This window comes from Balearica regulorum, chromosome 5 (assembly GCF_011004875.1).
Source record: "Balearica regulorum gibbericeps isolate bBalReg1 chromosome 5, bBalReg1.pri, whole genome shotgun sequence".
Taxonomy (NCBI): domain Eukaryota; kingdom Metazoa; phylum Chordata; class Aves; order Gruiformes; family Gruidae; genus Balearica; species Balearica regulorum.
Window position 1 is genome coordinate 59,332,973 of NC_046188.1, and position 26,912 is coordinate 59,359,884.

Below are 26,912 nucleotides of genomic sequence, written 5' to 3' on the forward strand. Positions count from 1 at the left end.
GGGGAAAAAGTAAATCACACTTCTTTGGGAAAAAAAAAAAAAAAAATCCTTTCCCCAAAGAAACCTGCTCCTCAATACTGTCCTTTTAAGAAGTAGAGTTGGTTGTTTAATTTTTCCCATCACTGCAGAATGTTCTCATTTATTTGTTTTGACAAAAGAAGAACAGAAGAATCTGAAGAAGTCTTTTTTTTTTTTTTTTGCAGAGCTGCATTTAAACTACCTTGTTAATATCACACTTCAAAGTTTAAGAGAGATCTGACTCCTAATGATATACTTTTAACTATCCCACCCATACAATGGAATTGTATTTAGATGAAAATTCAGTTTCCAGACTTTTGTGGTATTAAAGCCAAGAGATTCCTTAAGCTTAAAAGAACTTTGAGATTTCTTCCAAAGTAACTTTATTGCACAATTCATACACAAATTTTAGTATACTGGAATGTCCTTAGCTATTAATACAATCTAGGATATTTAAATTACAATTTCACATTAAACCTGTAAGAAATCTTCACTTAACACAAGAAATTTTAGTTTGTTCTAATGCCCCTCACCAACAGCTATTTGTAGTAATTCACATTTTCAAGGCCTTTCTTCTGGAACCCATTGCCATGTCCCTGCCAATGCGATTCCTTTTCCTTTTTCAAAATTGTTTGCTAACTGTAGCACTTCAGACTAGGTAATGCCAACCAGTACCAAATTACTAGTTTTTCAGTGTTAATGTACCTATTATCCCATATAACATACAGTACATGTATTTTACAAGGCACACATTACAGTACCTACATCACAGCAGTGTAAATTACAGCAACTTAATTAAAAAAAGCTGTACAGAATACAAAGTTTACTTTTTCACTATTTAAATAATTTTTGCATTAGTTTACATTGTAATTGCAAGTGTCATTATGCTGCAATTAACAACCTGTTTGCATGATTACAAAATTACATTTTAAGAAGTTCATGTAAGTTCTCAGCAGAAAGTCAACTTATAAAATCTCAGTTCAGACATATAATTCTTGAAATACTTGAAAAATAAAGTTAGCTTGAAGCTTTAATTTAGATGCTCTTTCTGTTCCAGTGATATAAAAAGTTTAAAAAATTCAAAGGTTATTTTAAAGTTCTGAACATGGACTAATGCAAGCTCAAAAAGCAAAAAGAAACCAAACTGGAGTGTGATTAGGAACACTTGCAAATATTTTAGTGGAAAAATCCCTGACCATTAACAATTTTCAGCCTAAATAATAACTGCCTTTATGCAACCAAACAGTCCATACATTTTCTGAAGAATATCTGTTGATATCAAAGGATTAACAAAGGGAAAAAAATTAGTTCTAAGCTATATACATTCATAAATGGATGTTTCAATAAATACAGATTTACACAGTAAGCCACACTGGCATTTGAATGATACGGACAAGAAGAGTACGTTGCTTAGCTGTCTTAATGTCTATCATAAATTTGACAGCTGTGCCATAAGCCAAGCTCAAATGGGTGCCATATGCTATGCACGTTCCTTAATAAATAGAAGTATAATAGAGAAATTCCCAAGATTTTGTCCCCCAACATAATTAAATTATTTTGTAGCCAATTAAGAAAAATAACCCAAATGTGCATATTTACATGTGCACACACCTTTTAGTTCAGAACCTGTGTGTGATAAAAGGCCTTAGCCTTATGGCATTGTCGCATTTTAACAAGTATGGTAATTAAAAATGCAGTCTTACAGCAAGCAAAATTTTGGCCAATATTCCTTCAAATGGTATACTTGAGTATTTCTATCTCAATAGCCTCAAGTTAAGAGAGTAGTATTTGGTAATATATATTTAAAAAAATAATCATTCATTCACTACAATAGCAGCTGATTTCCATAGCACTATTTATGCAAAAGAGGCTTAAGATGAGTTTCATGAATACTAACAATTTATTTTAGACTGTCTAAACTCACTCTTTAAAGATTTTACTCTGCTAGATAAATACACTGTTGCACTCCAGTTGTGATATCCCTTTTCTCAAGTTGTCACATGCACATCTCACTGCAAGCAACATTATTATTAATGAAGTTTCTCTCTGCTACATAAAAGCATATTGCACTTGTAGATACAAAGCATAGCACCCTTACTTAGATTATCATCTTGTAACTCTTAGTATACCTTATAACTCTGATTTCATCACTTCAAAAACTCAAGACAAGCAGACAAAACCACAGCATCAGACTAAACTACTTTAACTGCTAATTCAAATAAAGTCATTCTCTTCAGATATGCCTAGTGCTTAAAAATAATTTTGGCTGTTCTAGATCAAAAAATCTATAAAGAAACTGATTTATTTTTTTAGGATTGTGTATGAAACTGTTTAATGTTTCCAAGCTAAGATGACTATGGTAAATATAATATTTAAAAAAATATTCTAAGAGATAATCTTGTTAGAATAAAGGGAAGTGCACAAGTACATTTACAGAGCTATCTACACGTTGCAAAATACATTTACAATAATTAATACTGAAACTTAGATCAGATTAGTGTTCACCGATACTGATTTCAAAAGCAGCAATAACTGACTACTGAAGAACAGGCAGCTGGACATTTTCAAGTTTCACTAGAAAAATTTCAAATTAATGATCACTAGTCCTAACTCATTATCTTTATTCACATCTCTCATGAAACTAAAAGGGAGTGCTTTTAAGGATAAGAACTGTGAGGTCAAGCCATCTGACATAGTTCATCTTCTGTAGCAGTACGCTGTGATGTTCAAACAGCAGTTAGTAGTTGTAGTTGTGCTGTTATAAATTGCTTCATCTAGTAGTCAAACTGTTAATTAATATCAAAAGTTGTTGTTAAAATAAACTTTGTTAATGATCAAAGAGTTTACTGAAAGTACAGATTAATAATTAAGACTGCACACACATACACTGGCTCGTATACCCTGTGTTTTAAAAGAGCAGCGTAGATTCACAGCAGCCAAAAGAGAAGTAAAAGACTGTGGAAGAACGGCAACGAGAGGTAAAAATAGACGTTTGTGAAAACAAAAGCTTCAAGTGCTTCTGCTGTTATCAGCTTGTTGGCCAGTGTCAGGGTCTGTGAGGCTGGCCCGCCTCATCTACCATGTTCAGTATATAAGTAGCGACATCATCTTCTGTGGGTGCATCTGAGACCACCCAAGAATCACTTGCCCCAGTCACGTGCCGACGGCAGACAGGACAGCTTCTGTGACGATCACTCCTGTTAGGAAGCCAGAGAAATGAGCGTTTTTCATTGACGGTCTCTTCCTGGCCAAAAAAAGCCAAAAGAACCCCCAAACAAACAAACAAAAAAAAAAAAAACCAGTGGGAACTTCAAGAATGATCAGGTTAACTGGATTAGACCACCCGTATTTTTTTTGTTTGTTTAAAAAAGTTTTCTTTATGAGGAAGATTGGCCAACAATTCTGAATGTAGCTCCATTCTTTGAGTGATAAATTCAGAGTCACGTTCCTCATAATCAAATTTGTTCATGTTAAACAGAATGCATCTAGCTATCTGCCCAGAAAGTTTAAATTGAAATCCACAGTCTAAATTAATTCTTCCTATCTTTAGATATTCAGCTGAGGTACTTCAGAAACCAGTTCCCACAAGCTTCCAATATAAACAGAAAAAGGAATCCTTTTCCTGGGTCATCCACCCTACTGAAGTTCAGAATTGGTCCCTCAGGGTCCCATCCCCATCCACTGAGTAATGCAGGGGTCCCAAACAATTATGCTTCTGAGCTGGGAGCCTCTGTTATACGCCTACGTTAAGAAGAGATGAACCTTAAAAACTGAATACCAAAGAAAGAATGGTGTAACTGGAACTTAGCTCAGAGTTCAGCTGATTCATTAGCTGAATACAGTAGAATATAATCCACTCTCCACTACAGTCGCTAAATTAAGCCCTGTATTGCTGACAGATGTTAAAATATTTTTCCAGAAAAGAGAGATGACTAGTTATACTCTGAGATTCAGCATTTTTCACTGTTTTTTCCTTGTGGGAGCATGGTTCTAAGAGTAACTTCCTTGATAAACCTTTGAAAAAGCCACAAAACAAATTCTTATGCACAAATTATGTGACTTACATGTAAAATCATTTGCATGAACTAGTCAAAAAAAGCAGTTAACTGAGAATATCTGTATCACCTAATGCTAGATTGCCAGAACACCTGCCTAATCCTTGTAGGTCTTCTGCTTGGTCAGAGAAGACCTATACTCCTCTGAAAAGCGGTTTTTCTCTCTCAGTACAACTGGTACACCACGCAGACGCAGAAGCTGAAAAGTTGTTCAGTTTACTATGAAGCTGAACAGATACTGTAAGATATATGTTATACATAAAACGTGAAGGTGTTGCTATTGAGAAGAAATCTTTTCCTGGAAAAGTCTGATTAAAATTAGTAAAAGTCTATTTAAATAAAGTCCTGGAAAAGTCTATTTAAATTAGTAAATTGTATGCTATTTATTTCAAGTGAAAGCATAATACATACTAAAAAAAACCCCCTCTGATAGTTATTTCCCAACTAAGTGGTAAGACAGTCCAACCAGCCTTCATACTTGCATAGTCTTATAAACTATTGATATTTTCCTTAAAAAGCTTTTAATGAGATTTTGTGAAGCATAACATGCCAGCATCAGCATATACCCTATCTTCTCTAGTTTTTGAGCACAAATACAATAATTTAATTTCACAAGAATGAAAAGAAATAAGAAATTACAAAACAAATGCTGAAAAGCACTTTCACATCTCTTTTTCCAAAATGAAATTCTTCATAAGATGTTTGCAGATGCTGAAATTCTTCTTTCCTTCTGCTGCAGACTAATTTCACTCAAGCTTCTTACATATCATGTGTATATTAGCTTGTGAGTATCTCAAGACATTCGATTATAAGGGAACTAAGGAATCTATCAGACCAAACTGAAACATGTCAGATAACCAGTATACACTACAAAACAATAAAAAGCATTTAATACGTATTACCATTTATCAATGCATTTCTGGCAGAAACTGTGAGCGCACGGCAAGATTAAATCAGCACGTCCATCCATGCAGATGCAACACTCCTCTTCATCTGTCAACTGTTTAACCCTGCAGAAGAGAAGACAGAATTTGCTCCCAGATATGTTTTATACTTATGCCCTAGTAACCACACTAGTTACTACATTTTTCATAATAATTACTGATGGACAGAAAGGAACACCTGTGCTTATCTGCAAGGAACATGTAATTTTGTGGATGGACTAGTTACATCATCCCAGCCTGTGTCAGCAGATATAGCCTCAACCTACCAACAAACAGCAGTAAAGGAACTGAACTGTTAGAACATGCATTTGTTTTGTGTTGTGGTGCTTTTGGTGTTGCAAAGGGTTATGCAAATTCTTTTTCTATCAACAAGGAAGTATGAGAAGTTGTAACTGCTACATATCACATGACTGAGCAACAGAACAGAAACACTGTTTACATTAAAGGCAGGAGAATAATCTGCCTTCCTTTCACAGAGCATCAGGCTGAACTATTTCATAAGGACCTTTGTCAAATTTCTGTGTACTGGCTTATATCCTACATAAAAACAAGTATGTCAAGAGGATCGCTATTAGAATGCATGGTCACTAATTTCACGTGCCATCAAAACGCCTAGAGCTAAACTGCTCATTAGATTGAAGAGGCTAGTTTTAGCTTGCGATAAACTCATGATTGTTCCCTCAAATCAGAACTCTCTCTCAAGTTGATTGCTAACATAGCTTTTCCAGTTAGGCTTCTAGGTGTTCTTGGGGAAGGGAAGTTTAAAGATTAGACCACTCCCTGGGACAGACATTCTCATTTTACCTGTCTTAATTTTTTCCCCCCAAACAATAAATATCTGTATCTAAAGGTCCTAGGAGTAGCATCTCAACTACTTAAATTACCAAGACTTCTCAAGCAGGAAAAGGTGCAGAGAATCCTCAGCTTTCACTGCCCTAACTAGATATGTAACATTCCCTAATTTTATAGTCATGGCTCACTTCCAAGACAGCCAGGTAAGTGTTCTGAAATTTTTAGGTTTTCCAAAAATCCTGATTTGAGAATCCCTTCTGTGGCTTGGGGCACAGGGGTAGCATTCTAGAGAGAATGGCATTTCAGGAGAGACAGCCCACCTCAACGACTACTGACCACACTGCTTTTGCTTGGGAGTGTGTCAAATACGGAGTAATTTTTTTAACTGTATAGATCAGCCAGCTAATGGACAGCAATTAACATGTTTTTGTTTTATTCCTCAGTAGGTTTCTTGGGGTTTCCTTTTCAATTTGCTTTTTGAGAAATGACTTTAGAATGATAAGACATTTTTCTGTAGAATTATAGATGGTGATTTGCATACAGTGAGGACAACAGTTTCCAAAAAGCCCAATCTTTTGATTAGCTCACTATGTTCTTTGGACTTGCTCCCTTCCATTTCCCTCCCCTATGCAACTCTGAGTACTAACCTTTGATATCACTTCAATTGTTGAGATATACTGGTGTATATACAAGCAATTATACTTAAAACAGGTACCCTATTTATATAGTTTCTGGAAACTAAGATTTAGCTATAGGACTAAGTTTCTGAAGAAATGGTAAACACAAGACTGAAACTAAGGAAATCCTTGTCTCTTCACTATCAAAAAGCATAAAACACTTACAGATATTTTGGAATGCTCCAAATAGGAAATGGATGTTCTAGAGAAATAGGGTATTATCCCAGTGGAAGAAGTTAAGAAGAATGAAACAGATAATATTTGCTATTTTTGGACAGCGATGGCTAGCTCTTGCAGAACTGAAAAACTTCTAAAGGTGAGAAGAATATAGGCAAATGGGAAAACAAACAGATGTCCTTGGTATAAAATACTTGAAAGTGCTTCAGCCTACATTTTTCTTAATGAGTTGAAAAACTTGGCTAAGATACAATTGGAAAATACCAGCTCACTAAGTTCCAGCATATTACTAGCATATTAGAAAAGTACAGTCTTTTTCTGTTGTTATTTGTCACTAATACTACCTCAAGCAATGAAGTTTACAAAGGCAAAGGATACTCATCTCAAAGTCTGAAAATTGAAAAAGAAACTCACCTAAAAAACCTTACATCTACTCATTGACTTTAGCAATACGTGAAGTTGTTTTGCATAAGCATCTGCATTTTTTTTTGTCTGGCTGGTTTGCTTGAAGTAAAAGGCCATTTCCAGATATACATGTGTTCTAGTATAACCATTTATCTTTGAGAAAGAGCAGGAAAATACACTTTCCCAAACATGCTCAAAATTTGCTACCTAATTCTAGCATTTTAATAACTCAGAACAGCCAATAATTTATTTGTTCCTAAACAAGAGAAACAGGAAATTAAATGAAAAACACACATTCTGCAACCCAGTGACTTACAAAAAACAGTGAGCTCTATCTACAGAATGACAACATAGCTGGCCCTTTTCTCATTCTAACAGCTGGAGTGTGACATTCTAGAGAGAGTTAACTAGCTCAGCACTTGTTTTGTTAAAAAACTTGGCTACCAGCTCTTCACTAGTTAATATAGAGAACTATACCATTTACTACTTTTTCTTGTAAAGCCTACCTCTGCCTCATTTAAAACTGAGTTAGAACTCTGAACTAATTCAGAAAGTGAAAAGTAAGGAATTAGTGGTAGCAACATCTCCACATAGGGAAAGGGTGGCAAGCTTCTTGCTGTTACATTCAGTTTGAACTGAGTTATTGCAGGTGTTGACCTCAGTCTTTTGCTTTTCCTCTAGTTAACAAAGCAGGATGTCAACATGTGTGAGACAGTTCACATTTTTCCAGTCTTACAAGTTTATTATTACTATAATTGATGAGTTTCTAGTGGCAACAGATGGGAACTTTCACATGCCAAAATGTAAAAGAGGAAGAGAAGTTTAAGTGGAACAATAACAAAATCTGTTTAAACAAACACTGTCAAACCCCCTAGATTTGTAACTGCAGCTGATTCCATTTCCTCCTGTTTCCTTATTCAGGAGATTCAACATATACCGTGTTTATATTAGAACTGATCATTAAAATGATAGTTCTAAAAGCTAAGGTATGGCAGCACCAACAGAATTTCACCTAAGTAGGCTACAGCTCTCTTGGTACAAGAGAAGATGTGCTATTCATGTTTGTGACAATACAAAGTCTGCATCTGCCAAGAGCACACAGTTTTGATCACTAGGTGTTTGTAGCTCAGGTTTTAAACAGAACTTCCAAAATATTTGTTTTAACTGTGGTCAGAAGCTAGAGTATATCAAAATACCTTCCCATCCACAAGCTGGCCTGACAAGATGACACAGACATCAAACTCTCGGCAGCTTCTTCGGAAGTACCACTCTGTGCAAGAACTCCTGCTGCTTGATTGGTGATGTCTTTATAAAGTTGAATGAACTGATACAAGTTCAAGATTCTGGAAGCTTCCACGATGCCACTTGTTTTATTTATCTTAAGATATAAGAATTGTTTACAATTATGTATCAGATTTTTACTTGACATTGCTCAAAATTCTTTCAATGCACTGCAATTCTCATGGCAGTAGCCACCTTCCCAAGCATCCATCACTATGTTAGCAAACTGCAGCCTGCTTCAATAAGAGTTAACAACTGCAAACACAGTTGTTTCATCATGAGGAATACCACAGTTAGAACTACATTTTTAGGCTAAGACAATTTCTATCACTATTCAAATGGATTAAGTTGTGAGTAGGGACTTAACGCTTAAAAAATTGGGCTAAACTTAGAACAAAGTAGAGAATAATCAGTCATTTCATATTTGAATTTAAAATAGCCTACACTGATGGCTGTCTTAATGAAAACTAAGAGCAAACAGAAAATTACAAACTTAGTTTCAAACAAAGTTTGAAAGTTGGCTTGGTTGGAACTACATGTTAAGATTGCTCAGTGGATACAGGACCACTTAACAGTGTTACTTGATAGGATATAGAGGGGAAAAATCTTATTAGAATGAGCAAATTTAGTAAGTCTCGTCGTGGTCTTCAAACTAAGTTAAATGTTTAACTTTTAGATTGGTTTTCTAAAGAATCAGCATATATACAGTTACACAAGCTCAACTAATAGTGCTTGGAATTGCTGACTAACTTCTACTACTATCAAACTACATAGTTCCCAGTTTGTTGTACTATTTGATTACCATGACTTGACCTCACAAATCATCTGAATGTGTAATTAATGGACTGTTAGTGCTCCATTGGAAGATATCATTCCTTTAAACCTAGTTATGAAAACATTTTCGTTAACCTGCTTTTTGCAGAAACTTAATTTATCTCAAATAGTATTATTGAATACATCATCTGGATCAAAATACATACTCAAAATATACGCAGCAGGCGTTGGATTTTACTAGTAAAAGTGACAGTCCTCAAATATCTGCACACAAAAATGCCACCAAATTAAAATTTTCAACAATCTTACTTTAGTGCATATTATCCGCACGACCACCTTCCAGAAAGCAGAAGAATCAGAACCAGGCTGCACTTCAAATAACAGATGTTTGTCTTGTCCAGAAGCCAATTTTGCAGTACTGAAATAAAGAAACATCGGGTTTACATCAAGAGCTAGACATGCAAAGATCAGCAACCTCAATCACTGTGACATTATTTGCGGTTCACCTATATGCTCTTTATCCTTAGAGATTTTATCAATACTACCCAGAGACGTGAAATTAAACAATAATGACCTTTTTAGCATGTCATTAAATATAAAATACACAGTCCATTTCACTTTAAATTGCACAGTAAATTTCAGAAAATGATGTGCAAGTCTTTTGATCCAGCATCAGCAAGCGTCCTTTATTGACATTTTAACTTATGTATACTTCCACTATTTATTACTGTAATCATACAATCTTGTGGTCCAACATAAAAAGGTTATTTCCTTACCATGTATGTAAAAAAAGCATGCAAGTACCAACACATGCAGATGAGGTGTATTTTTGTTAGTATATATTAATAAGGAAGCAGTCAGGTGAAAGCTTCAGGTGACCCTGAGATTCTTGGGGGGTTTGTATTTTTTTTTTTTTTTTTTTAATGGAACATAGACACAAAGGTCTATTTATTCCGTAAGAATGAGAACAAGCTATGTTACTTTCAGGCTGAAGTAAACACTGTAATGAAATAAAAAAACCCCACTTGAATAACAACAGTATTTTGGAGTTAATGATACAGAGATATGCTTTAATTGTCAGGCAAAACATAATGTTCTTCAAAATCTATTTATGTGTCTACCCAGAAGACAGCTATCTGTTCTTGAAGGTCATTCATAAAAGCATGACACTGTACAAGACAATTTCTAAACTGAATAAAAATTCACATTAAACATTAAACACTACCAAAAGCCACACACTACAAAGCCCCTTTTCAGCATGTACGTTTCCACTTTATATCATTTTATATCACAAATATTGAGTGAAAATGACAACTCTGCTTTTTCGTTCGTTTCTTTTTACTGTCCATGTATCGGTCAAACAAAAGGCAGGCTATGAAAAATCTTACTTATGCAGCCTTTTGTTTGGGATTATCTTGGATACTGGTTTCAGATAGTGAGGCATGTCTCATCTTCAATGAGAAGCACCATTGCATGGCCACAGAGGTGGGAGAGATGGTCATGAACATTTCTGTCTCAGGTACTACCTTCCTAGTGTAGCTGTACTGTAGGTGTACTTTAAAGGGTTTGTACTCCTATTTCCTACCAAAAGTGACGGGCAGAGAGGAAGCAGCATTGCATCTTTAGGTGGCTGGTGGAGGGGGGAAGAGTAAGGGAGACAGATAACACTAATAAAAAAGATACTGCTAAATGTCTACCTCTGGTGAACTTCTAAAAGAGAGAAGCAATACTTTCTGGAAGAAAAGTATTGGAGAAAAGTGAATTTAAGGAGGAGAAACTGCTTTGGTTTTGAAGTGTAACTACAACCATTATAGAAACTTTAAAAATGGAGGGAAACATTTCAAAACCAGGTGGCCAGTTCTGGCTTAGCCAGCACAGGAGTATATATTGCATACAAGGTCTCTACAAAACATGAAAAAAAAGAAGGAAACAAAGTAGGCTTACACATCATTAAGTTCAGCTACTCTTCCCAGAAACTCTTCATATGTTAGGAAACCACTTTCTTGAACCAAAGAGGCATGCTTTGCTACTTTTTCTGGCAACTTGTTAATTACAGTTTGTGTGTGGCTTGAAATTTGTTGACCCATGGTGAAGTTCTTCACCTCAGTTCCGTAGAAAGTTCTCATTCATTTGTAGAGTCTCTGCTAAAAATATTTTAGAGAGTTACATTTGCATGTTTTATGAATAGCTACTCCCTCCTTCTCTTTTAGTCTAACAGTTTAACTACCCATTAACCAGTCTAATTATTCTACAGTAACACAACTTGAACAGTCAAATCAGAAACAAAGCAGAACACTTAGCAGAGACTGGAATGTGGCATTAACAACTTATGAAAAATAAATTATTTTGCTTACAGCAATACTTGCATTAAATAGAGATATTTTTTCATGCAGATTTTTCAGCAACTCCAACACACACATATAAATACATCCAACGGAATGGAAAAGAAAATCTCAAGGTGATGATGGTAATTTATGACAATCTTTGTTCTTCCTAGATATCTGTGCATGTGAAAGTCAGAATGTCTACAAATAAGCATATGTATGTCTATACACAGACACTACATTAGGAATTAGTTCTCTTACATCAGACTGACATTGGCAGATCAAAAGAACTCTCACAGCATTCTTAAATTGGTAAGCCAAGAAATCCACGTCAGTATAAACCAATTTAGAAGTTTCCCTATCTGCACAGAACATTCAACTTTAGGACGGATTACAGAACTGACTTGTTCAAACCTCTCCAACTTATTTCACCTTTCCTTTACACTTGTATCTTTCTCCCCAAAAGTCTACATAAGGGTCTACCCTATGCCTTCTGATTCTGAGTCTTCAGCCATTTCCTCCCCTTGATCCCTCTCATTTGACACTCCCCTCCCTCAAAATTTTTCTTCGCTCTTTGTCTTGAAATAGCAGGGGCATGCAAATTAATTTTATCTGGACAGAGTTTGTAGCTTGTAATGCAAACCAGTAGTTTCACAGCCTTTTAAGACTTCTACCGATAGAGGTCTTCAATGGCAAGCTAATTACAGCATATCAATCTTAACTTAAATATGGAATAATCTGATACTAGGTGCATTACAAACACCTTATGAGATACATCACAGAAAAACAGAACTCCATCCTACATGTACCTATAGCTGCATTTAGGTATAAAACTGCCCGGGAACATGGTCACAGCTGTTAAGGTCTCACCACAGAGTAAGAAAAACATGGCACAGAGAAAGTGAGTTTATATCAGAGCATTCTATGAACTATTCTGGTATTTCACACAAGAGAATAAACTTCTAATTTAATGTTTCAATTTTAACCAATTTCTATTCTCAGACAGATATGTTCCCACTGAAGTCACTTTTCTCCAAGTTACCCTCCAATCAGCTCCTCTTCCGCTGTCTAAACCTTGTATTTGCCGAGCACACACCCAGAAGATACACCTGAGGCACAAACTCTAAACAGCATAACCCTTCACCCTTCAAATATAGCCCATCCCACATCTTCCAGTTTGTGTTCCCTCTAGCTGAAACGCAGTCTTCCTGAGGAAGCAGTGCTGTGTGTGAACCTACTGAACCAATAGCGTAAGATTGTATCACAGAAAAGTTCGAACCAAAACAAACAAACAAAAAAAACCACCTGCAAAGATGTTTGGAGAAGTGTTTCCTTTCGTATATTCGAGATCGGAAACACACAAAACCACACACAGATAATCACGCGTAGCCCGAGCCTTCTCCCCTTCCAATCTCTGAGGAGGAGCAGCGCGCTGCAGCCAGCCGCCAAAGGCCAGAGCACAGCAGCTGCCTTCACTTCACCGTTTAACCGTCCTCAACGGCCGGGCTCGAGATAGGCCGCGCGCACAAGCCCGGCTGCGTCACGCCCTCACCGCCCGGCGCGGCGGGACAGGGCGGGGCGCGGTCCGGTCCCCCGCCCCCCGCCGTTTCCCCGTGGCCGCCACGCCGCCCGCGGGTAACCACCACTCGACCCTTCCCGCCCCGACGGACGCGGCAGCGAGGCCCGGCTCAGTGAGGCGACCGGGCTTTTGCTCAGGGCGCCCGCGCCCAACGGCTTCCCTGGGCCCAGGCCTTGCGGTCCCCTCACAGCGCCGTGACTGCGGGCCGCGCTCCAGCCCCGAGGGGCCGCGGACGGAGGGCCCCGATAGCAACCTCACCCCAGCGCCCCGGCATCCTGCTCGCCGCCGCCCGACGGGGACCGGAACGGGGCCGCTCCCCCACGCGCCCCGGCCGTCGGCGAGCTGCGCAGGCGCATGGATGGCGGCGGCTCCCGGCGCGGCTCGGTGACGCCAGCGCGCGGCTTGCGCCGTTGCCGTGACACGGCGGACGCCGGGCCCGCCCCGCAGGGTCTCCGGCAGCACCGGAGGGCCGGGCCAGGAGCGGGCCGGCGTGGGAGAGGCGGCACTGCCGGGGCCACTGCCAGCTGCCTCGACGCCCGCGACGTCCCCCGCCGGTAGTGATCCGGACTGGAACACCGTTGCACACGGGGGAGCCCGCCATCGCGTTACAGTTGAGCGGAGCAGGCCCCGCCTGAACAGCCTTTCTGTTCTGCAGAAGCAGCGGTGTACAGAGTTGTGTTCATTTGAGACAAATCCTGTAATGGCTCGAATGACGAAAATGGGGTAACTGTTCCACAGGCGGGACTTGCTGCACCCTCAGCAGTGCTGCACAGCTCAGGTTTCCCAGTCTCTGAAGGGACGTTAGAATACCTGGACTATTCTCTCTTTTCTATTAGCTCTAATCAATAGCAATTTAAATGCTACTTAATGGAGTCTGAGTGCCTGCCTTGGTGGGATCATCACAGGCCAGCAACTGCCAGTGCAAATCCCACCCCGCCCTGCCAGAATAGCGGGGGGGAGGGAGCACTGGGGTCTGTGGGGAGGATGTGGGAGTTGGGTGTGTGTGGCAAAGATTGATGCTCATTGACCCTTCTACAAAAAATCTCCAACACCCATAAATGATAACAAGCCATTTAGGAACAGAAATCCTAGAACATCCTCTAGGTCATCCACATCCTGATGCTTTAAGGCTTAATTCTAGAGTTTTTTGTTTTGTTTGTTTTTTTTTTTCTTCTCTAAAGAGGAGAAAAGGAGTAGTACTTCCCCTTCCTGCCCACTTCTGTTCACACAGAGACACACGTACTTCCCACGATAAAGGCACCCCTATATTCCAGACAAGGATTGGGCTGGACTGGGAACCTCGCTGTATTTCCTGCAGGCCAACCCTCCCTTTCGCCTAAGGTCAGCAAACATCTGTAGCCTCAGTGTGGGAATCCGAGTAGTGTTACTGTCAAATGACTAATAGAAACTGTGGTCTCCTGCTAGGTGGAATGAATTATTTGTACAAGATACTTGAGCAAAATGCAATTTCTGAGACATCAAGGAACTTCATAGCTGTTGAGAATGTCTCATTAAAAAAAAGCGTGACACTTAAGAAAAGTCAGAAACATAATGAAGACTTTCTCTTAAGTTTCTGCTACTACCAGTTAAGGGTTTGGTTTTTTGATACTTTCTGTCTAGAACTTAAATGTTTCCTGTTTGCTTTGTGGTGGTACATCCCTTGCAATTCCATTAAACAATGAGCAAGACCATTCTGTACTTTCTAATTCAAATATGACTGAATAGTACTCGTTATATACAGTACTTGTTGATTAGTACTTATAGCTAGCGTTACATACAGAACAGTGTAACAGGTTCCTTCTAACCTATGTAGTGCTGGCATAAATTGTGTAATGGAAGGGCAGATTATACTATGTGCAATTGCCAGGTGTCAGTGTGAAGGTCAGGATGAAACCTACCTGAGTTTTTAAGGTGTCGGATAAGCCCAGACATTTATAGGTTAAGGCAATATCTTACTATATCAACTAGTACAGATTTTTTAGAGAGTAAACACTTCAGGGGGAAAAAAAGCCCTTATTTAGATCTAAAACAGAAGCAACAAACTTCCAGCCTGGGGTGGAACTAGAGAACGATTTTCTGAATTTCTTTAGGTGTGAATGAGACAATCTGAGAGAAAAGAAAGTTGATACCTGTGGAATAGAGGTAATAGTAGCAGGAGAATAAGAGAAGTGATAGATAATTATCTCTTGGTAGTGGGGAAAATAATGGAGAAACAGGTAATTTCTAATCTCTAAAACATGGAAAAGTGAGGCGGAAGGGAAATTGTAGTATGTCACAAAAAAGTCCAACATTACCCAGTATCCACTAGTGTTGCCTGCATCCTTAAGCCTGTTTGCTATTCTGACACCATCATGACAAGTGTTGGCTGTGGCCTTTCATGATGGCCTTATTTCTGCCGTCTGCTCTCACTGGTCACGTGGTATAGGGTGCTTTCAGTCAAGTTGCCAGGAGAGAGATATGGCAAGATATTTTGCAAGGAGAGGAATTACTTAACTGAGTGGGAAGGCTGTATCTAGTGCTTTCCTCTGTTGCACATTTTTCTACTGAAATTCTGTTGATGGACATCTGAAATTAGTGGTTTTTGGAGCTGTACTGAATCACAGTCTTTCTTTAATGGCAGTGCTGGACTGCGTATCAACATAGTCCAGATGCTTGGAGCCATGAAATATTTCTGAGCTATCAACAACAACAAAACAAACAAAAAAAAAAAAAAGAGAAAAGAAAAACCAACACAGCCAATCTCTAAGTATGCTATTAGCAATACACTAGGACTATCTAGTGGAATATATAACCACTGGGCAATTTTTAAATTTCTGTGAATCAAACCTGTAGATAACCCTGTAGAAAACACAATATAAGTGAGCAGTTCTATTGCTATTTGATTTAAGACTATGTTTTTCAAACTGCTTGATCTAAAAAGAAACTTTCTTTGCCATAACAACTTATTTTTATATGTGAAGGAGATTATCCAAACCATTTATTCACAAAAATATTTGATAAATTGCTAGTTGTGTTCTTTTGTAACAACTAATTACTTTTGTAACATTAAGGTTATACAAGCCTTTTACTGTGAGACAGTTTTCATGAGAATAAATTGTCCAGACAAACATATCTACCATACTTTATTTTTTTACAAAGTACTGTAAAGTCCCATACCACTTGAGATCTTTATTATGAAAGCCACACTTACTTAAATATACACAAAAGATCATAAATACAACTGTTGAGATACAGTTCAAGATTTTTTTTTCCCCTGTCAAATATCTGATGCAGAAAAATGATACAGGTTTTAATAAATAAAACAGTAAATTATGATATGATGAAGATATCTTCAAAGAAAGTTATTCATTGCTGTGTATATATAAACATCAGCATCTTTGTACCCTTCCTTGGGTACCTGAATGACAGTGGGTTGATCTTTTGATTTTTTACTCACTTGTAAACATACTTATTTCTTCTGTTTGTAAACAGACTTTTTTTAAAAAAAACTGTATGCAACTACTTAATGGAAATAAGCTAATCTACATGAGGAAGAGCTACACTATCATCATTTTATTTTAGACATGAAGTTAGCAGACATCCTCCAGCCAGATGAAAGAAACCTTTTTATTATATACTGATCTGAATTCCATACCAATAGTTAACACACTGCATGTCTTTAATAGCATATTCCTAATTACTTCTTTAATAAAGATGAAAAATGAGCTGTAATATGGATTTTTTTTATTTCATGTAAATAAGATACATGATGTTCTGCAAGAGCATTTATAGCTAAAGACGTAATTATTAAAAAACATGTTTTCTTATGTTAAGATAGAAAAAATATTCATTCATGAGTATTTACAATATCACCCATGTTCAAAAGCATTGCTAAGTTCTGTGTGCTTCATTTTATATTTCTACCAAGAAGTGTACTTTCTTCCCCTTAAACTTCTGCTTCTAGACATTTTACTGTGGCCTCAGGTTTGGTTTTAGACTCTTCTACCTTTTTTCCATTATTCTTTGTTTCCTTCTCCTGTGTTTTGTCATTTGACTTAGCCTCTTTGAGGGCAGTAGTTTCAACCATTTCTTTTTGCTCATTCTTGTTTGAAAATGGGAAGGTTTTCTTGTACCTTTAAATAGAAAAAATGATAGTAAAGCAGAAACTCTGACATAGTTTGGTAGTATCACTCAAGAAATAAAGTGAAAAATACCTAGAATCAACTTTCTTTACTGTACTCAAGCAAAAATCTCACAGAGACATAAGTCTCACAGAGTCTAGTGGCATGCTAGATCATTGTGCTATTTCAAGCAGTGTGCTTTTAAAAGAAATATTCTTGTATTTTTTTTAAAACAGGCAATGTATGTTCAGGATTTGTGGTACATAACAATAAAGCTATCTGGGCTAGGGTGTGAGAAATGCACACAACTTTTTGATACTATTTATTGATGCACTCTGCTGAAGATCTTTACAAATGACAAATGAGTTCAATAATGATTTTTTTCTGAACACAATCATAGTCCAAGAATAAAAAACTTTTACCTTGAGTCTGACATAGAAAGAAACAAGAATAAAACTGTATAAACAGGCTTATATACAAACAGGTGCACACTTCATTGTTGCTATTCTGGCACACTTGGAAAAGTTTAACACTAGGCGTGATTGACTAATCAAAAATAGGCAATATTTATCTTTGGTTCCTTTTCTAAAGCAGGGAATGGCAACAGCAACAAACAACTTTATCTGCATAACAACAGGGTTTAAGATTTTGTTCTTTGTGCTACAATGGTATGTCATTATCATTACTTCTCTGCTCTTTAGCTATATATTTAAAATATTCACTGGTTATACTCTAGGAGTTAACTCAGTCCAAGAGAAAAAGTAAAAAGAAAAACTTACTTTTTGATATAGCAGATGGCTAGAACAACTGAAATAATGAAGAAGATGACTGCCAGTACAAGAAGTGCAGTGGGGATACCTAGAGATAAAAGTGAGAAAGCACAGAGTTTTTATATGTACTTAATGCTGACTTTCTAAAGGCTCATGAGCGTGAATCCAGATTCTTCTAAAAATAGCCTAGTGTAAGAGGTACGTACACATCAACTCAAGAATAGAGGTGTTAGGAGGTGTTTCAAGAGAGTAAAACAGGTATTTAGGCAATCCCTGATGTTTGTCTAATCTGCTCATTGGAGGGTTTTCACAACCTGCCTAGAGAACACATTTTTGTGATTAACTATCCTTAGAGTGCTTTTCCTCATATTTAGTCTACCTCTCAGTTGCTGTATATTAGGATTCCTTATTCATAGCTCATATCTGGAGAACACCTCCATATTTGGGGAACAAAAATTCTCCTTAAAACTTTCTTGGCTTCCTTTGTTTTTAAGAGCCTGCTGAGTTTTCCATTACTCTGAGCATATGGTGTTTGCTAAGACTTTCTCAGAAATGTATTTACCCCAAATCACATTAACCAGAATGAATTTCCACCATTTCATAATAAAATATTATCAAAAAGCATAAACTAAGATCTTACTACTTGTTAAAAATTATTTTCAAATCTTCTGCCTTATAAACTTTGTTTTTGCAAAACCATAAGACTCGTATTCTGCCTCCAGGTTCAGCTATATCAAAATGGATGCTGGAGCAGCAAACAAAAATAGCAGTAAACGGTTTTACTACTAATGTCTATGTAAGTAGCTCTTCTGATTAAATAGCTACCACATATGGCCTTTACCTCCAAAGACGATGGCACCGTTCTTAAAGGCAGCTTGGGAAGTGTTTCTAGAAGAGTCAGTCAGTGAGTATTCCTCTGGCATTTTTGTAGTAGTCCCCTCTGTTGGTAATATAGTTTCAGTTATACATATTACACGGAATTTTATATTTTTCAGGGATTGTTCTGACTCAGTCACATTGGGCACTGCTGTGATGTTCTCAGTCAAATCAGAGCCTGAATATGCAGTTAAGTCCATTGGTGCACTTGATGAAGGTAGTATGGTTGTAGTTGGATCTGGTTTACACGAATTAATGTGAACATCTGCAGCAGGGAAATGAAATATGTAAGAGTTGTGTTGCATGTTAGTTTTGTACTTACTGTACACACATGTTTATAGAAATTGTTCCTCAGTCATTCCCTTCTGGAAATTATTATTTGTTTATTCACAAAAGCCTTACCCAAATCAGGCATGCCTATTTCAAATGTGTGGCTACAACCCAGATTACGCACCTTTTATCATTAATCACATAATTAAATACTTTTTTGAGCAAGTGTGGTGCTCATTTTATAATTGCATACCAATGACAAGGTTCCTCCTGAAACGTATTTAGAATAATAATGCATATAAAAAAAAATAATATGACCTCCTGCAGAGCAGGACACCTAACCACAGACCCAAGATTCAAAAATATTTCTATTGTATTATGTATACGTTCAAAACATATGCATGCACTGTTGATACTTGGAACACTACTTTGATTTCCAGGAAACAAAAATAGCTCATAAAACTTTCAGGTAAAGCAGACACCAGTGTGAAATGAAAAAGTGACATGATTCTAATGGGGGCTACAAAGAAACAAACTCTACGCGCACTCAGAAATAAAGTTATTTAAATGATGTGAATGTTGTCTACATAAAAACATGGGTGCAAGTGGATTTTTCTATGTAAATGCAAAAGCTGAGTTCTGAATCAGGTTCATGTGAAAATATGAAAATTCTTCTTTTCTAGTGAAATTCTATATTCTGTAAAGCTATAAAAATTTCACTAAAGTAACAAGCAGATTACAACATAAATAACAGGGAAACGACGTATGTACTGTTCTCCAATAAATCCCTGTGGGAAGTCTGATGACGCAGTTACATTCACAGAATAAAAAGCTAAATGGCAGTGGCCTTTTACTTTTTCCACTACAGTTTAAGTGTTTTTGGCATTTCTTTGGCACAAAGAAAATTGACAGAATGAGCTTCTGCCAAATATTTTGAAATTTATAGAACAGGCAACAGTTTGGCAATTAAGATGAAGAAATGCAAAATCATCCCAATGTTAAATATACATAACTATAAGTTAGTTTCTAACTATTTAGCAAGCTTAACTTTCTTCACATACTGTAACGGTATAAGTTTTTTGAATTAAAGCTAAACAAAGCAAGTAATTTGCTTTGTTGTTACCTGACATTTCTGATGCAGGAAATGCACCAAAACACCATGTTGCATAGGAACAGAAGAAATAACAGTACCAATAGGAGCAGCTTCTTTTAGAGCATGTTGCCTAATTACTAATTCACCTGTACATTCATCAATAAAAGCTCTGGACTGTAGAGAAAAACTAAGTTAGCCCAATCATGTCATTTTTAACTTAACAGGTTAGGTGATAAGTCAATTTTTAATGATGCTTTCTCTCTGCAGTCCTTTCTTATCAGCAGTCAGATACTTTGTAAGCCAACTACTTATATTACCTACCCTCCTTCACTAAAATAGCCCAAGATCATGAACAAAGTCTCACTGCTGAAGGCACAGCCTTCTCCCTAACAGCTTTATTGTCAGTCTCTTTGTAAACTCCAACGTGCAGTCACCAGACATGGTCGTAGGTCTTTATATCTTTACATCAACATATCTTACCTATTCATCTTTCTCCTGCTCCTTCCAACCCTTATTCACACACCTTTCCTGAAAAATTTCAGGATTTTGAACATAATCTCTTACTCTTCTCATTTAAAACTCATTGGCAAGGTCAAGGGACTGCTTAGAAATAATTTATTGATCCTGCACACGGTCTAATTGTTGGGATAGGTGTTACATAATAACCACACATATGGGTCACTAGCAGGAACACGATGCCTCTAGTTAAATATTTATTTTAGTTAATACCACAGAAGTCATTAAGAAACCATATTGATCTATTGTGCTGAGAAGATCTAACTTACAAGTTAGTTCGACTGTTGTATCTTCAATCTGGGAATGGAGTCAAGAATGAGGGGAAGGACAGGTCTTTTCACACATAGGATGATGCACATTAAAGGAAGCTGTTTGATTTTACTGATAATAGATTGGGAATCTAGTTAATTTTATGGTGTCCCAGCTGTTCTAGCTTATATTTTAGTTTAGTTCCCTGGACACACTTCCTTTTTTCAAAAAACATTCAGCTTTTCCTGAAGTACCCCATTGTTGGTCTTTTTGCAAGAAAATACATGCCACACACAGACACTCTGGTTAAAGATTTGATTCACTGTCTTTCAAATTAATGTGCCTAAATAATCAAACATGTTAAGAGTATTGTGTTGACATTACAGAATAGTACAAGCAAGTCAAGAGCTTTCATGGCAGCACCAAATTATTAATTCAGATTAATTGAATTGACCTTTTGTATTTCTTCAAAGCTTTTTTTCCCTTTCAGAGCTAAATACAGCTTGATAACATTTAAGACTGGGGAAAGGGCCAACAAATTACAAGAACTCACTCACTTGTTTGATTTTTTCCATGCAGATATTAAAAAAACAATAAAAACCAAACCAAAACACAAAAATGTAGTTGTCACGCTTACATACCTGAGGAATTGAAGCAATAAACCTTAAATGTTCTAAAGTGTTCAGCATGCCATTCCACTAGTCCAATGTTGCCCTTACCACATTTCTTGTTGGATGTTATCCGAGGAATGACAACAAATCTATCTTTCACCCATCCATAGCTACAATAAAAAGCATCAGTCCTTTTAGTGTCAGATTTATCACCAGCCTCAGATATGTGTAAAGGAGTTCACTAAAGGTAATGAGACACTAATCATATACCTGCATGTTTCAAAGCCATGTTTCAAAGCCTTTTCAACTTGGTCTTTACTTGCCAATTGTAGATTCAGTTGATTACATGCATTACTTGCTTCTGAGAAATTCACTTTCTCCTCAAGATAAATTCCTACACCTGTGATCCTGCAAGGTGAAAGAATGGAACCTGTAATTTAGACATAAAGATTCAAGGTTAGTATTTGAATATTAACATGTATTCCTCATAAAGATTTTAACATCACATTCAACTGAATTGAACATTGTTAAATGTTTCTAGTTTGAGGATACCAGAAAAATAATTTTTAGCAAAAAGGTATACTTTGAAAATAGCACTTATTTTCTAACAAAATAGTCTAGAATTTCAAGAGGTTTGGCTGTTATTAGACTGAATGCACATACAGTTGGCATTTGAGTCATTACCTGGAGTCAGTGTCTTACTAAAGACATTCTTATTTGTCATACTTATTCATGCAAAATGGGAAGAGTAATCAGACAGGTTTTTTTCCTTTTTTAAAGTTAAAATGATAAAATTAAAAGTTGCACTGAGGCACTGATTCTGTCAGTACACCACTCAACCAATGTGAGTTCTATCAAAGGTATTATACATATTTTTTCATGGAATTAATACACCAACAAGAAAATATGCCTATAAAGATTTTATTATTCCTTACGTTCCTTATTTCTCCTCATCTTTTTTTTTTTCTAGCTTGGCATGATGCTTCCACCCCACAGCCACTGTCAAGTGTTCAATTTACTGAGTGGTTGGCAGGCAGCAGGAAAAGAGGGGATAGGCCAGGTGAATTTATGACACTTTTCCCCATTTCTCCTCCATAGGCCATTCATCCAGCTTTTTCGATAGCCACAGCTGGCACATTATCCATTACAGTTGCACCAGGAAAGGCATAGCTTAGCTCTGATTACTTCTGCTGTACTTTCTTAGCCTGTGTTAAGGACATAGGACAGAACTCAGGATTTGACACAGAGAAGGAGAAAGGATATTACTGTTTTGCCTCCACCAGAAGCATATGCTGGAAAAAGATTTTTTTTTTAGTTACATGCAATAGATGCCATATTAAATGAAACATCTCAACATTTCATTGCAAACATTTCAGGTAACCAACAGCCATAGGTGTTACTTCCATGCTCAACATGCTTTTCAGACTGTGTGCCCACCAGGTATGTACACTAATGAATACTTCATAAAATCTATGCATCAGAATACAGGCAATCCATGAACTCTCAAGGCAGGATGAAGTGATGCCTGCAGATCCACAATGATTTCTTAGCAACAGAGGTTAAATTGAATTTTATGAATTAAAAGATAGAACGAGCAGCCAAGCCACTCCCACGATGAGAAGGGGATAAAAAGATAACTAAGCTTGTTTGGAGTGCTAAAAGAAGGCAGGCTTTTCACTCCTGCTCCCATTGGGTATGGTGGGATTGGAAACTGCTTTTGTTCAAAGATGTGTCTCTGCTGTCCTTACTTTTAGTTTAGTTGGACTTAAATGTTTGGTAGAGCAATCATTGAATTAGGTGGATTTATCTCAGCTGTGGCCTCCCATTAGCACTTCCTGGTACGGAGTAGACCTAGTCACATGGCAGGTGAGCCACTGAACACTTGAGCAGTTCCCATAGCCAAATCATGGCTGCATACAGCCCTGACTTGAACATAAGAGCAGCCCAAACATATTCCATAAGGATGCAGAGAAACCCTGTTACTCAGTGAAGATGTGTGCATAGGTACCAAGGACCTCAAGTCTATCCAAGTGGTCCCAGTGTGAAGATGATTCACATCTTTCTTCCTTTCAGCCAGCCTGACTTCATGAATGTCCTCTTGTATGTCTTCATCTTGGCCAAAGTACTTCTATGTCAGAGAGGTATTCCAATATTAAATTTTCTTGATTCCCTTTTGCTAACTGGCAACTCTCACGGTCCTCTTGAGAATTGTTTCTGGTTTCCTGAGTAACTCCCTGTCTCAGCTGCTGAGGCAAATGCCACAATTCCTCTTTCCTAGTTTTCAAGATCCCATTCCTCCTCTAGGGTTTAGGCCTAATTCCTTTCTCCCCTTACTATTTTTCATGCTCAGACTTCCGTCTCACTCTTATTGCTTACTTAGTCAATTATTTTCCTATCTTTAGATTTGAACTAATACAACTTTTTAAAAAAATGTCATCTTGAGAATGAAAGTTTCTCAATGACCAACCTTACAAATCTCAAATAAAGCTGAGCAGCTGACTGAATGGAATTTCCTGAAACCTTGTAAACTGTTACAGTCTTTAGTCATTCAATTACAGGACAAACATTTTTTACATGGAATGGCATGATAGATACATAGCACAATATAAAAATTCAGTACCAGAAAATTAAGTCTTAAGTGATAAGAAAAGTGGCTGTAGGACATGGACCAAAGTTGTACCTTAGAATTCACTAAGCCTTTTAAAACAAAATGGCGAAGTAAGGGAAAAGTTTTGGAAAAGTTATCAGCTTCAATCTAAATTCCAGATGGTTTTACAGTGCAAGGAAGAAATCCAGAAAGAGAACAGTAGCCTCTTCAGGTCTTTTCATCACTTAAATCACCTCTGAACTCTGTTCTAAAGATGACTGAGTTTGTACAGGAGACAGACTAATCCTTCAGAAGCATATTATCCTTTTTGGTCCACAAGCTGCACATGGCTGTACTTTAAGCTTTGCTCTATTTAGTTAACCTCCTAATGATGGGACATTTTACTCAGTAGTTGGGTCTTGTATGAGAAATCTGTTTTACTGAGAAAGGTGGGAAGACCTTTCTCAGTAAGAGAAGACAGAAGGCAGAAGAATCTCACAAGAAGACAAAGTTGGCATAGGACAGGAAGAAAATGGTTCCATTCTTGTAAGGTATGGATATTGGCTCTATTGTGTAATAGTTCTCTTGCTTTTGGGGGGAAAGCTATTTCTATCTCTTTGCCTTGCCCCAAGTCTTCACTCTGCTTTATTAGAGAGAGTTTCCTTTTGCTGCTGCTGTCAGGAAGCAGCAACAATAAGGCTGTTCCACAAGGAAAGAGGAGCCAGGAGCAGAGGGTGACCACAGTACAGGCAGGACAGTGCCCTCACCAACCACGGCACAGTCCCACAGCACCTGAACAGGACCACAGTGGTGACAGTGACAGGTTTCACTGGCAGCCCCAGAGAGAGCAAGACAATGAGTCAGGCACAGGGTTCATTCAGAAAGTCCATTTGGGAACAGCAGAAGATGGTGCTACCTATAACACATGCCTGAAGTCCATCCTGGAGACAAGGCTAGCTACAGCTTAAGTCCAGGGTCCATCCGTGAAGCCCAGTCAGTAAGTCACTACAGGAGGGGACAGGGCATGCTACAACACAGATCAAAGACACAGCTGGAGATCAGCCTTGAGCTTAGCTGAAGCTCTTGGACCAATGAGCATGAGTAGGTACCCCAAGGGAGGACTGGAGGGGAACTAAGACTCAAGCTCTCCATTTCCCCAGTGAAAATTATTCAGTGGTTGGGATTGCTGGAGGAGACTACTGTTTTTAGGTACTCCAATCCTGTGGAATTTCAACAGGACTCGAGTTGAGCATCTAATTCGTTCAGTCCAGGTTTCCTTCAGAAGCCTTTCAGTAGTTAAGAAAATCAATTGTCTGCAACAAAGGTTTATGTAGGTAGAACATGCACTTCTTGAAAATTACAGTGAAACATCTGATGTACATTGAGTATCTGCAGATATCTTAGTAGCTACTGCAGTTAGAACAGATTGTGTCAAGTTGATTACGGAATTTGAAGACAACATTCAAATTTCACTAACATATAGAAGAAAGGAGTATTATATGACCCTGATTGAAAAAAATAGGTTCATATAATAATGTTTGAGGGAGGAGGGTTATCTAAGAACTGTGTGATGAAGTTGATATTGGCAATTTTCTGTTATTTTTTTTCAAACAGATAATTTACATAAAACAGGAACTTTTGCACTGTATTAACCGAGACAGGCATGACTGCCCTGGAGATGAACTGTGAGATCCCTGTCACGCATTTCCTTCAATGTTGCAAATCAAGACAGTGTCAGGACATTGCCAAATCAGAGCAAAATACTTTGCATTAAAGATAGCATTTTATTATGGACACCCAGAACTGGTTTCATGCATGTTTTGCTCTCTGAGGATTGTACAAAACTGTTTGCTGTGGTATTTTAAATAATACAAAATAAAATCACATTTCAATAAATCTGAACTTAATCCTAAATGCAATTGCAAATCTTTAAAACATGCAGTTCTGTAGCATTTAGACAATAATTCTACAACATTTAGACAACAATTAAATTAGATTAACAATGAAAGAGTTCCCCTATATGCTAGAGTAGTTTTCTTTGCACTGTATTCTCAAAACTCTGTGGCTTCCTATGCCATAAACACATTTGCATATGCTCCCTTCCCCCCATTTTTGTTTGCAAATCTAGCTACTTTTTCAAGTATTTTACTTCAACTAGTAGTTTCAAGTACTTTAGTTCAACTAGGAGACTTTAAAAGTGGAACTTTACATACCTGTTATAAAGTAATTTTGAGCCATGAATGTCATAACCCAGATGGAAAATACTGCTGAGGTAACTCCAAAATAAGTTGCCATTGTCACCAGCTGAGAAAATTAAGAAATTCAAGGTGATTTGTCTCCTGTACTAAGAAAAGTTAAGGCATTGGATACTGTCAGACCACGTTTGAGATGACTTCTTGAAAGCAACTTCAGCCGTCACTGCACTGCTTCATAGAAAGAATGTCACAGCAAATGTGTTGACTGTCCCACTCAAAGGTGAGGTCACTGACTGGAAATCCCTAATCACCCTTTACACTTTCTTTCATGTAGGGTTTGCTGGAAAATTTAACAACTGCTGACTCAGAAAACACATCTGAGGAAGGGAGATAAGATTGTTAGATTGCTAAGTCAGTAAATACTTTGAAAGAAATTTTTCTTTTGCTGTTTTTTCCTGTTTTACTGATTATCAGCTCATTAGTCATGTTGTCTATTCATCTGGTAAATAAAATGAATTCTCTATTGTATTACACCATGCCAGGCAGAATTTTTCTTTTGGAATTGGAAGGGCATAGATTCCCTACTGTCCTACTTGTCTTGATGAAGTACTTCTACCTT

General features: G+C 37.5%; 2 protein-coding genes across 4 annotated transcripts; both read right to left on the reverse strand.

The window, feature by feature from the left end:
- Positions 1 to 384: 384 nt before the first annotated feature.
- RNF141 (ring finger protein 141) lies at positions 385 to 13,430 on the reverse strand. 3 transcript variants are annotated; one of them, XM_075755171.1, is made up of 6 exons: positions 13,285 to 13,430; positions 11,068 to 11,267; positions 9,433 to 9,541; positions 8,265 to 8,446; positions 4,976 to 5,083; positions 385 to 3,215 (listed from the first exon to the last, which is right to left on the reverse strand). In XM_075755171.1, exons 2-6 carry the CDS (start codon positions 11,247 to 11,249, stop codon positions 3,065 to 3,067), a joined length of 732 nt encoding a protein of 243 aa, XP_075611286.1. In that variant the 5' UTR covers positions 11,250 to 11,267; positions 13,285 to 13,430; the 3' UTR covers positions 385 to 3,064. The 3 variants fall into 3 exon arrangements, with proteins under 3 accessions (XP_075611286.1, XP_075611287.1, XP_075611288.1); XM_075755172.1 differs by having other exon boundaries at positions 11,068 to 11,264; positions 13,285 to 13,394; XM_075755173.1 differs by lacking the exon at positions 13,285 to 13,430 and adding an exon at positions 12,753 to 13,242.
- A 3,081-nt stretch (positions 13,431 to 16,511) lies between these two features.
- LYVE1 (lymphatic vessel endothelial hyaluronan receptor 1) lies at positions 16,512 to 26,592 on the reverse strand. Its single transcript, XM_010301680.2, has 6 exons — positions 26,312 to 26,592; positions 21,782 to 21,941; positions 21,542 to 21,681; positions 18,738 to 19,037; positions 17,906 to 17,984; positions 16,512 to 17,138 (listed from the first exon to the last, which is right to left on the reverse strand). The coding sequence occupies exons 1-6, from the start codon at positions 26,391 to 26,393 to the stop codon at positions 16,952 to 16,954; spliced, it is 948 nt and encodes a 315-aa protein (XP_010299982.1). The 5' UTR covers positions 26,394 to 26,592; the 3' UTR covers positions 16,512 to 16,951.
- Between the last annotated feature and the right edge of the window lie 320 nt (positions 26,593 to 26,912).